We start from the raw sequence: 13,613 nt of genomic DNA, 5'->3' as shown, positions 1-13,613 counted from the left end.
GACATATTCTCCGATCACAATCCGGTTGTTGAAAATAATGGATACAAGGCGGCTTAAACAAGACAACACATATAGGCGTAAACGAAATTTAAAATAAACGAGAACTTAAGGAAAGTCAAAGAAGATAATGCAGAAACTCTAACTATTGACCAAAAATGGGGAAAAATTCAACATTCCCTTGTATCAGTTAAAAAAGAAACCCTCAATCCACTTGACTAAAAACATAACGTTGGATGACAGTAGAAATTTTTGAACTTATGGAAGAACAAAGAAAACATAAAGCAAAAGACCTGAATAAATATAAAGGAATTCAGCAAAACATCAGAAAGAAAATTCGAGAAGAGGCAAAAGGGAGGGTGCTCTCCGACAGATGCAAGAAAATAGAAGATCTGGATAAAAATTATGATAGCTTTTTATTTACACAAAAAAATCAAAGAAATGACAGCTTCTAGAAAAGGCAATAGAACGAATATCCTTAAAAATGATAAAGGAGATATTATTACTGATATGAAGGAACGATTGTGTCACTGGAATAATTACATCCAAAAGCTATTTAATGGTGAAAGAAAAAAAATATTAGAAAGCACAGAGGATACGGGACCACCAATATTACGGAAATAAGTCATCTATGTCATCAAAAACACAAAACAGGGTAAAGCTATCGGATTAAAACTCATTGATGTAATGGTTGAACTCTCTAATCTAATATATCAAACTGCCACAATCTCCAGACAATGGCTGCAATTGACCTTTGTGGCAATACCCAAAAAGTCAAGTGCAATATCCTGCTCAGATCACAGAATAATAGCTTTAATGGGTCACACACTTAAAACATTTTTGAAAATAATACACAACAGATTTGTTAAAATTCTTGAATATGAAATTAGTGACACACCATTTGGCTTTAGAACTGGTATCAGCATAAGAGATGATTTGTTCGGCTTGAATGTGCTGACCCAGAGATGCATGGATATGAATCAGAACATGTACTTATGTTTTGTAGATTTTGAAAAGGCATTTGATAAGGTTTAACATAAAAATCTTGTAGATAGATTAAAAAGCAAAAATATTGACAGCTGTGATATAAAAATTATATGTAATCTATATTGAAATCAAACTGCCAAGGTAAGAGTTAACAATCAGAACACCCAAGATATCAAAATAAAGAGAGGAGTTCGCCAGGGTTGCGTGCTGTCACCACTACTCTTCAATGTCTACAGTGAAGCGGTATTTAAAGAAGGGCTCTCAGATTCAATAGAAGGTATAGCTATCAAGGAAAAGTTTTGAATAACTTGAGTTTTGCAAACGATACAGTATTAATGACGGACAACAACAATGATTTACAGAACGTAATGCAACGACTTAATAAATGCTGTCATGAAGACGGACTAAGGATGAATTTGAAAAAAACTAAATACATGATCATGTCTAAATCAGCAGATGCAAACATCCAATTGATTGTTGAGGATACTGTAATTGACAGTGTCGATACCTACAAATATTTAGAAACATGGATAACATCAAATGTAGACCAAACCAAAGAAGTTAAGACACGTATAAAAAGTTTCTTTTTTTTTAAATTGTAAATAATGAATCTATTGATCTTCTTTTGGATCTATTCAATACCATATATAGAACAGGTATAATACCTAAAGAATGGCTCCAATCAACATTCATACTGCTACCCAAAAAAGCCAATGCAAAGGAGTGCAATGAACATCGCACCATAGCCTTAAGTGAGTCATGTCTTGAAATTGTTTTTAAAAGTAATTCACAATAGAATACATAGGAAATTAGATGAAGGCATAAGTAATACACAAATGGAATTTAGGAAAGGACTGGGAACACGAGATGCACTGTTTGCAGTAAGTGTTCTTTCGCAGAGATGCTTAGATACAAATCAGGAAGGATATGCCTGTTTCATTGATTTTGAAAAGGCATTTGACAGAGTGCAGCATAATCGGCTTAAAGAAAGTTTATTAAATAAAAACAGACAGTAGAGACTTTAGAATCATATGTAACCTCTATTGGAACCAAACAGCAAAAGTGAAAGTTGAAAATGAACTGACTGAGGATATCCAGATTCGCCGTGGAGTCCGCCAAGGATGTATTTTATCACCCTTGTTATTCAATTTATACATTGAAGCCATCTCAGAATTAGCGCTTGCCGAGGTCAGTGAGGGCGACACCGTCCTTCTGGCAGGAACACTAGAAGAACTGCAACACCTTGCTGAACAACTAAATATATATTGCGACGATTATGGACTAAAAATAAATTTGAAGAAAACCAAGTTCATGGTATTTACAAAAGCACAAAACATCAAAGTTAAGCTAGTACTAGATAATACAGAAATTGAACAAATATCTTCGTACAAATAACTTGGAGCATGGATCACAGAAGATACTGATCAGAAAAAAGAAATAAGATGCCGCATTGATATTGCACGGTCGATTTTTAATAGAATGAGAAAACTTTTTTGTCAATCGCGATATCAATATATCGCTCCGAATAAGAATGCTTCGATGTTATATTTTCTCCACCCTTTTGTATGGGGTTGAAGCTTGGACACTTAAAAAATCCAACATTAAAAACCTAGAAGCATTCGAAATGTGGTGTTACCGACGTATTTTGAAAATATCATGGATGGATCGCAAAACAAACGAACAAGTTCTCGAACAACTAGGAAAACAATGCGAAGTTTAAATGCCATAAAAATCAGGAAATTTGAATACTTGGGGCACATCATGAGAGGTGAAAAATACGAACTACTAAGGAATATAATGCAGGGTAAAATCAAAGGCAGAAGAAGCGTAGGAAGACGTAAAATCTCGTGGCTACGCAATCTCCGTGAATGGTTTGGATGCAGTTCAATTGAACTATTCAGGCGCGTAACCAACAAAATTATAATTGCCAGAATGATTTCCAATCTCCGATAGGAGCGGAACTTAAAGAAGAAGATACACTACTCTTCTTTATGGCTTGGAAGCATGGACATTAAAACAAGTGCATCTAAATACGTTATACGCCTTTGAATTTTGGTGTTACAGAAGATTCCTACGAATATCATGGACTCAAAGAATGTCAAACACTAAAATAGGAATTGACTATCACAAGAAGAAAACTTGAGTACTTAGGCTATGTTATGAGAGAGCAGAGATACTCATTATTGCAGCTTATCATGCAAGGTAAAATTCGAGGAAAGCGAAATGTGGGAAGTCGAAAAGAATATCCTTACTTAGGAAGTTGAGAACTTAAAGAAGAAGTAAAAGAATAAGAAGAGCAGAAAAAGAATCCTTAAGCATAATCCAGCCAGCATGGAAGCCTACACGCTGCATTGCGTACGGCACCAGAAGAAGATATAGAATAATGGAAAAAACATTTAGAAGGAATATTGCTTGAAATAATCCGATAAAGTGTACCAAGACTCATCAAAAGATAAGTTAGACCCTTTAATTAACTATTATATATATTATCGATCGTTTAAAACTATCTGGGATAACAATACTATTTGTAAAAATCGTAAACATATATTACGAGACAAAATAAATGTTTAAACAAACAATACATATCTGTTAGCTCCCAATAATAAAGATTAATTTATTTAAAAAAAACATTATTTTACTGTATTAGTTAAAGACATCTTAATAGCCAAACAAAAAAGTGAGATTGCGTTATCATTAAATAGAAGCATACACATTTCACACGATAGATGGCACAATCGTTTTATTAGAGTAATTAGCAAAACAAATATTACTAACTCATCTACAATGCCAGACTTAAAACACGAGCAATTAATGAATAAGCATCTGTGTTGATTGAGCTTGTCATTTTTTTTACAACCATTTATGTATCAAATAATGGGTCTTAAACCGATAGAGACTTATTTGCTTCAGTATTCCATATAAGTTATTTTTGAAGGTAAACTTTGCACATTTCACCAAATATTGCAAGTTATGATGTGCTTATGTGGGGAATATCACGTACGCCGTGTGCATTACTTGGGCAAAATATATTTTTGTAGTTTTCCAAAAAATATTGACCGTTTTGCCAAATATGTTCAGCTTAATACAACAATATGTATACAAAAACAATATTTGCGTGCCTTTCTATTCACTTGTTTGCAAGTACTTTTCTCGATAACCATCAATAGATGAGTTAAGAAAAAGATGAAAAATATTTAAATCAGAACAACATAACACACAAGAATACAGAGACATAAAGAAAACGGTAAGAAGATTGATAAGAAAGTACATAGAAACTTACTATAAACATCTGATCGAAAAATATATAGGGGAAAACCTAAAGCTAAATGAAAAATAATATAGCATAACTTCTTTTCTAATTCCGTAGCTACTTTAAGGGATGAAAACTGATTCTTCTTTTTTAAGAGTCGTCTCCCAATCTTAGGTTGGATATCATCATCACTATCTTTACTCTATCTACCGCCGCTCTGAAGAGTTTTATTAAACTGTAACTCATGAAATCAGAAATGCGAAGATTTCTACTGACGAAACCAAAATTCAGATATTTGCTTTAATCTGTGCCTTTTATAAATTACAAGGCAAAACAGATGATGCTAAAGGTGTAAGAGAGATATGGAGAATCTATAAGTTGCATTCCATAACATATCCCCTCATCTAAGCAAAACTTCTTGGGGAATTGGTTTCTAGTACTCATAAAAAGAGTATTTGATTTCACGTATATGCCTCTGTATATTCGCTTATACGTATTTCACCAGGAATCATCAGAGCGACTGGTAAAGAAGCTCTAAACATGAAAGATCTTTTCCGCCAAAAGAAGCAACAATAAAATGGCTTCAATATGGACGCTACAGCGACTTCTGAGAATAAATCATGAAAGTAGAAATGCGAAGATTTTTATTGACGAAACCAAAATTCAGATTTTTTCTTTAATCTGTGCCTTCTATAAATCGCTAAGCAACTTTTGTTCTATAGAGTTTTTTCAATAAGTCATTACTTTTTGAGTTATTTGCGAGTAGTAATGTTCATTTTTCAACAAAAAAAACTCGTTTTCAGACGGTTTTTCACAAATAACTCAAAAAGTAGCTCAAATAACTAAGATAATGATTAGTTTTTCTTCTAGAAAAAATGATAATAAATTCCAGAATTTTTCCGAAAAATTTGATGAAACGTCTCAAATTATTAAAGAAGCAGCTAGACAAAACGACGAGAAATTCGAAAATGTTTCTGGAGGATTCGACGAGACTTCTCAAATAGTTAAAGAAGTATGTAGTCAGAACAATAAGAAATTTGAAAAAGTTTCTAGAACATTCGATAGGGTAGAAGAGAAGATTCAAACAGTTAGAGAGAATGATAACCAATACAAAAGTGCATCAGTTAATGCAGTAGTTTTAGATCCCGTATTAAAAGAAGAATCACCGAGAGACGAAACTACACATCATATGAGATTCAAATTGCCACCAATTGATGAGAAGTCTTCCTGGTCCATATACCTTAGAGAATTTGAAGCTATTGAGACAGCCAATCATTGGACAGAACATGAAAAGGCTGTTTCATTGACTGCTGCTTTACGGGGAGGTGCTGCGGATGTCCCAAGATCAATTCCTAAAGATCAAGAAAAATGTTACCAGACCTTGTTCACTCACTACACAAACGTTACGGGGATGCCCATCTACAACAAGTCTACAAACCACAATTAAGAAGTAGAATTCAACGAGCAAGTAAAAATTTGCAAGAGTTTGAAGCAGATGTTTCTCGTATAGTGAGGTTGGCTTATCCAGAGGCACCAGATAACATTTTGGAAGAAATTGCTGTAGATATCTTCGTCAATGGGTTAAGAGACAGTGAACTATAGAAAGCTTTACGATGAGCAAGACCGAAAGTTTTAGATGAAGCGTTCGCCATTGCCTTGGAACACGAAACAGCTAGTCAAGCGTCACGGTGCTATCGAGTACGAACCTCTGAAGACAGCGACGAACAAAACGATAAACGTCTGGAGGAAACCGTACGGAAAGTAGTTCGTAAAACGATGCTGAAGAGACGCGAACCCAGATGTTGGAATGGTGGCGACATAGGTCACATTTTTTGTAAATTGAAAGAAAATAATACGACAGTGAGAAACCTAGAACAGATCGAACACTCAATCAATCACGATCGAAAAAGTCAATCAAATGATGATGCTCAGTCAAGACGACCATGCAGTGCAAATTGTAATCACTGTCTTAAATTAGAGGAACGACTTTGTCACGTGAGACGAACCACCGTCATTAATGATCAATGGCAGCCTTAACAGCTACAAGACGCCCAAGCAGAGGATCCATGTATAAAAAGGGTATTGGATTGAATGCATCGAAGTGAGAAAATTACTTGGCAAGACATTAGTACATGTAGTCCAGAAGTTAAGTCTTACTGGAGCCAATGGAATTGTCTAGTACTAAAAGATGACCTTCTATATGGAACCTTTGAGAACGATGATGGTATAGAATCTAAGCTTCAGGTGAATGTACCTAAAAGTAAAGTGTCAGAAGTATTGCGTCAGTTGCATGACGGTGCACCAGGTCGACACTTTGGTATTACGAAGACTCTGCAAAAGGTTAGAGAACGGTTCTATTAGGTGAACTGTAAAGATGATGTAAGAAGACACTGCCTGAAATGTGAACTGTGTGCAACCAGTAATGGTCCAGTTAGTAAAAAGAGGGCACCCATGAAACAGTACAATATTAGTAGTCCTATGGAAAGAGTAGCAATCGACATCACAGGTCTATTTCCATAAACGGATGATGGAAATAAATATATCCTGGTAGTCATGGATTATTAAGTATTGATGTTAAGTACTTGTTAAAAAATTCTTCTGCCGATTTGGTGTTCCCTTGGAGATCCACTCCGACCAAGGGGGAAACTTTGAATCAACCCTCTTTCAAAAGGTTTGTAAATTGATTGGTGCCAATTATACCAGAACGACACCCCTAAATCCTCAATCAGATGGAATGATCGACAGGATGAACCGACAGGTAAACACCTGTCCAAAGTTGTATCAGAACTTTTTATTCCAGTCATTCACGGCCGTTCGACGGTGAATGAACCTACAGGCCAGACTCCAACCTGCCTGAAGTTAGGTCGTGAAGTTCGTTTGCTCTGCGACCTAGAGTTTGGCTGCAGACCTTCCGAAGAACATGTTGCAAGCGAAGAATAGGTCGACCGCATGAAGTTAAGAATGAACAACCTTCATGAACTTGCCCGACTACACATCCAGTTAGCCAGTGACAGAATGAAAGATCAATATGATTCCCGATGCAAGAATGAAAGCTCTGAAGTCGGTGATCTTTATGATCTTAATAATCTTTATAATTCACAACATCGTCGAGGCTTGTCTTCTAAACTGCAAAGACAATGAAAAGGTCCGTATGAAATTCAAAAGAAAATAAATTACGTGATATATCGAATTAAAAAGTTGCCGAAAGGTAAACCAAAAGTAGTTCACATAAATCGTCTTGCATCTTATTCTGGCTTAAATGAAACAGAAGAAGCACGAACGCTTCAATATGAGATCAAAGATGACCGGCGACCATTTTTTAATGAATTTATGTCAAATTACGCAGAGAGAAAGAGCGCTAGATTCGGCGTGACCACAGAAGTTTAACAGAATCTTTTTAGTGTTCCGCATAACGTCTCTGTAGCACACTGTGTTGCCAAAGATCTTGAGATGACTAAAGCAATCTCGTCCGTATTCTATAAGAAGTTCGGTCGTTTGGACGAGTTAAAAAATCAGCAGCCTAAAGTTGGAAGAGTACTGAGATACGATAGTACAATGGTCCTTGATCTTTGCAGTATATGATGACCAGGAAGTCGTATACAGACAAGGCAAGCTACGAGGATATATGGCGTGCTCTACTAATTTGAAGCAAATCGTGTGCAATTATGACATCAAGAATTTGGCCTTAGCCAAGACAGGCCATGCACTAAGAAATCTGGATTAGAAGATTGTCAGAAGTAATATTGCTTGCTTCTTTGCTTTTTTCTTTCTGAGGGGTTTATGCAGATCTGGAGAGTCCTGTAGATTCCGCTATCATGGGCCTTCATGTAAAGTTGCTGATCGGGACGTTCAGATCTAAGAGGGGAGCAGTTGTAAGAAATAGCATACCTACGACGCGTGGTACGTATCACAATTCTCAGAAGGATATATCTGTTGTAAAAACAACCTATTTATAATATTGTAATAGTAATATAGTTATTTTACCAAATTGTACGCCCAGCTCGTCAGCTGTCGTGTTAATGTGTGTGCGACTGCCTCCCTCCCTCAGAAACTTTCTCCACCCCGCGTTATATAACTTAGGACAGTGCAAATTTGCCTCACGGCAAGTAAGGACCGGGTGTGTTGTCCCAAAAAGTGCGTGAGTCACCGATGCGCTAACGTAAGCCTGTGTTTTGTGTTAAAACGTATACCAGTTTGTTTCTCTCATTACTCTGTTTCTTTGTTACTGTACTACTGTATACTTATATATATATATATATATATATATATATATATATATATATATATATATATAAGAGTAAGAAAAAAGAAAAAAGAAGTACTTGTGACTCGTTTGGAAAAAATATATAAATGTTTTTGATGGGTTTGAGTCAATAAAAGGGCTATTGGTTTTTTTATCTCGAATATCTTTTTATATATATATATATATATATATATATATATATATATATATATGTATATATATGTATATACACAGGTATAATAGAATACATAAATGTGGTGGTTTTTTTAATGGTAGAAATTATGTGGTGAAAAATTAAACCAGTAAAGAAATCTAAATTTAATGTCACTATATAATTAAATCATTTCAAATTGCTTGAATTTTCAATTATGATTTTTTTTTCTAATAGCGGTAGTTTTCATCCCTAAAAACTAAAAATAAGCCAAAGTCGAAAAGTGAATTGGAAGGTAAGTAGAACCTAAATCCAAATTTTCATGCAATTCTTATCAGAGTACTTCTTGTAAGAAATAATAAATAGATCCTTAGTTTAGGTGCAAAGAACTACCTTAATAAAAATATGTTGTATAAAAATTGTATGTACAAGTTTCCTAGATCTGGTGAAATTTCATCTCACGGAACAAAAATCCTGTATTTTGATTGGCAAAGTAACTATAATACATTATTGCCCAAAATAAACAGTACTGAAACTGAAACATAGATGTCTCTTTGTGCGAGCTGTCATATTCAAATTAACTAGTATAGACCTCTCAAGTAATCCTTAAACAATTAATTATTAAGGCCTAATTGTTAAAAATGGTGTTAAGTACAGAGGAGAAAGTGTTTTTTGTGGAGCATTATTTTCGCTCATACGGAATCGGCCGACGTAATAGTGCAAGTCTGCAATACGTGTGTGATCAATTCACACAACGGTTTAATAAAAGTTCTCCAAGTAATGCTGCAATTTTGAAGGTTGTTGAAAAGTTTAAAAATACTGGTAATGTATTGTGCAAACGAAAAGGAAACTCAGGGCGTCCCAGGACAGTTAACAACAACGATAACCATGAACGTGTTTTTGAGCGAATCTTGGAAAATCCGAAAGTCAGCCAGACAAGAACAGCGTTGCATCTTGGCTTAAAACGATCCTTGCAAAGAATCCTTAAGGAGCTGGGTGCATTTTCATATTTGATTCAGGTACATCAACAATTACATCCCAGGGATTATCACAGTAGAGTGGAATATTGTGCCAGAATTCTTGCATTACAGTATGAAAATCCTGAATTTTTGAAAAATGTATGGTTTTCAGACGAAGCACATTTTCATTTGTCAAGCCATGTAAATCGTCGCACAAATCAATTTCTGGCCTTTGCCAGACCAGATGAAGTTCAAGAAGTTCCCTTCTTGAACATAGCGCAAAAGTGAGTGTCTGGTGTGCAGTTTAGGGACACGGAATCATTGGTCCATACTTTATTGAATAAAATGGTAGGCAAGTCACACTTAATCAACAGAGGTACATACCAATTTTAAGACGCTTTATCCCTGATCTACGTCAATTTTGTCGTGCATATAATTTGGCATTTCGAGACCAATTTTTCCAGTAGGATGGAGCAACTTGCCATACTGCTGTCGCAGTTCGTCAATTTCTTCAGGGACATTTTCCAAACAAATTTATTTCACGATTTACTGACTTCCCCTATCCTGCACATTCTCCAGACTTAACATCTCCAGACGCATACATTTAAAGCATTGCTAAAACTGCCGTTTTTAAACGGGCACCACAAACCATCAATGAGTTAAGGGGTGCCGTTAGAGTCTTCTTCGCGGACTTGAGACAACCTTTATTCCATAACATTACGAGAAATCTGGAATATCGGTATGAAGTCTGTTTTGACAGGGGAGGAGCTCATTTAGAACATATTATAAAGTGTCAATAATATGTATTTTTTAAAACAATGAACTAATTACAAGTTAAGTACTGTTTATTTTGGGCTATACTGTATGTTAGCATTACTTACCCCCCTTTCTCTGGTGCAGCGCTCCTCCTGTTTCTGTGAATCCCTCAATGGTAGTCGTGTCGGGCATGTAGTGTGAATCTCTGCGCGCGCTACTGCGACGACTGTCTCTTCGACTACTTGGTGTATTTAACGCTGAAATAAATAAACGGAATATGAGAAGAAATAAACTAAAAATACATTTAAAGAATTTTCAATAGGTATATCATTATTCACACAAGATTTTATTTTTGAAAGTTGAAAATCAGTAATTATTCGTATTGTGTGATTACAATTTCAACATTAAACATGTCTTACTAAGCTTTTAAACAGTTGTTCCACTGGTTGTTGTTTAGTCAAGAAGTTATTCCACTATTTGTCTTTGCAGTATTAATCTGCACCTGTTTACATTATCTGTACAGCACAGGATATTCATTACAAGAACTGTGCGCCAGTATGAACACCATCAAGTATCCTTATTCTTTCCTCAGTATTTTCTGACCTAATACGCATAATGACTAGATTTTTAGAAAAAATGGCATCGATAAAAACGACTTTCTGAACTTCCGCATTCATAATTACAAGATTACTTTGAAATCTTTCTATTTCCGGGAGAAATACTAATAAGACTTTAATAACAATATTTAACAGTATATTGAGTTATTAAAAGAATACAAAACCTTGCCCTTTAAGAAGTAAAAATGTGTAATATTATTTCACGAACCTAGCGATAAGAAAATATTTCTTTTTTTAACATCGTAACTACCTATTTACCGATCCAGGACAAGTATTTTTTAGGATATTTGCATTAACAGGGTCATAAGAGCAGTAAATACAAGTGAAGCTTTCAGTATTTACTTATTTATATAGAGTAAATGTAATAATTATTTTAGCCTTACTTATTAAACACGAAATACGCTGCTGCTGCGAAAAAATAAAGTACTTCTTTATATATCAGTCGCCTAGATTCAAAACCCGACAAGTCCAGGTAAATGAGATTTGAGATAATGAAGAAAAACTTGTAAAATCTATATCCTATTAAATTAAGCAGCGACTTTTTTAGAAAATTGAGGTTTTTGATAATAATACATAAAAAACACTTTGAAAAAATCTAGGGACCCCCAGAAACAGGTAATTGTATGATATATTTTGGACATGTCGGGGTTTGCAGATGAATTTAATATTTTGAAAGAAAAGAAAATCGAAATCTATTAGAAAAATAAGTTTAATTACTCAACAACGCAAGATAACATTTATCCACTATTTTAACTGCTGTTCATCTCTATCTTGCCATCCCTTTCCGTAGTGTTTCTCCAATAGCTTAGTAATACTTTTTTTCTTATCTTCTTTAATCGCTATCCCAGCCTTCAGTGTTCTTGGACTAATTTGTGAGACTTTTTTCCCTCTTTTGCATAAGCTTTTGGGTGCGCATAAGTCAGTTTTGTAAAATGCCTCACCCCTTATAAGTGGTACTGTTTGTCCTCTTGTAATGATTACTCTCTTTGACGGTTGGAACTTAAAATGCCAATAGCCTGGTTGTTTTATTACTTTTTGAGTTTCAGCCTTTCAGTCCCTAATTGCAACACCAGTTCCAGCTCTGTAAACAGTGGCAAACTTTTTGATTAACTTTACATATTCATCAGGATGAACAATTACCCAAACACATGATCAGGAGGAATATAAGAATACCCCACAACGGGAAACACTATTTCAATTTCCTTTATTTGTCTTGGAGCTTCAAACTGAAGCCAATAGCTCAGCATGGTGATGACCGTGGAATTTTTATTCTGTGCTCCACACCCATCGCAAATAAGCCGAAGAACACGTACATTATCCACAAAATTAAAATTTAAAAGGAAGTGGTGCAAGAACGACGATATTTCGTTTGAACTTCTATGATGGTCCAACTCCGTCCAAACATATGACGTAACATTTTCTGGAGTTAATTTACTTTTTGAAGATCCACAAACTACAGTTAGGTGATAAAAATTAAGTTGCATACTGAAATAAGCCGACTGATCCGGAAGTTTTGGTAGCGCCAAATGCTTCTGACAATCAAATAAAAATGTGACCATGTCGTCTCGTTCTTCTTGAAGAAGTCTATAGAAACTCTCACTTCTTACTTTGTGGAGACGTTGTTGTGCTTCCATACTAGTTTTTTTTTGCTTCGTCAGTCTTGCCTTTTATGCTGGATTTGTACTGTAAACAAGTTGAACACAAATCTGTCTTCGAAGTTCCAAAGCCAACATTAAAATTTTTGTTAAAATAATCTCTAAAGAAACATTCTTTGACTTTAAAGTCTTCGTTTTGGGCCATTTTGTCGTTGTATATTCTCCATAATTTTGAGATACTTAATTCAGCAGGCAAATAAATTCTGTTGAATGTTTTTGAACAGCAATAATGAGATTCCGCACATTTTAGGGACTCGATGAATTTTTTTATAGATTGTTTTTTACCTTCGTTTTTTTGTCCAATTCGATATCCGCCCCTTCTTTCGGTAGGAATAAGCGAATGCTTCTTGTAGTTTTTCATAATGTTTAAAATTCTATCTTTTTTAATTCCCAGAATACCTTGGAAAGCTGTTCGACATACATGAACAATTAGGCTGTCACTTCTCTTCAATTTGTAGGATAAAATACAAGATTTTGGTTTATTTTTGTTGGCTGTTCGTTTCCTTTGTCTTACCGGGATATGTGAGTCAATGTGGCGTCTTGTCCCCTTTTATCCTTATTTTGATAAAAATCTGAACGAAAGTCTCTTACATCGTTTATGGGCAGATGAGATGTACATTGAAATGGTTGATATGGCTTTCCCTTATGGCCGCAAGTGGGGTGTACACGGATAATGTTTTGACAGCATACCTAAAAATAGTTATTTCATCCCAAATAATGTACTAATTTATTGTAATATTATAGGTTATACCTTGCACGTTTTGCCTTTTCTCTTCTTGTTTCGACCTTTGCTCTTTTTCGAGCCTTTGTCACATCACACTGTTTTACATTAATAAACTGTCCAACAGTATTTAAAGTTGCCAATGAATCCATTATTTTAGCAATTTATTACACACACTGCAAACAACTTACTTAAAAGCATAAACTAAACTGATCCGCTTGGCTAACACGTTGTCAACCGAAATCAGGTGGCGAGTAAAATACTACGCGTCTATTGG

The 13,613-nt window shown here is 35.0% G+C and overlaps 1 protein-coding gene across 2 annotated transcripts in view; it reads right to left on the bottom strand.

Moving 5' to 3' along the window:
* The window catches only part of Zip48C (Zinc/iron regulated transporter-related protein 48C), a 252,599-nt gene that overhangs the window by 221,814 nt on the left and 17,172 nt on the right, over positions 1-13,613 (bottom strand). Inside the window, exon 3 of one of the 2 annotated variants that reach the window (XM_072537193.1) lies at positions 10,469-10,600. In XM_072537193.1, coding sequence (XP_072393294.1) covers positions 10,469-10,600 — 132 coding nt within the window. The remainder of the gene's footprint in view (positions 1-10,468; positions 10,601-13,613) is intronic. The other variant, XM_072537194.1, reaches the window with a different exon arrangement.

Source organism: Diabrotica undecimpunctata, chromosome 7, assembly GCF_040954645.1.
Source record: "Diabrotica undecimpunctata isolate CICGRU chromosome 7, icDiaUnde3, whole genome shotgun sequence".
Classification (NCBI taxonomy): domain Eukaryota; kingdom Metazoa; phylum Arthropoda; class Insecta; order Coleoptera; family Chrysomelidae; genus Diabrotica; species Diabrotica undecimpunctata.
Note: the sequence above shows the minus strand (reverse complement) of the source record. Positions and strands in the feature narration are given on the sequence as shown.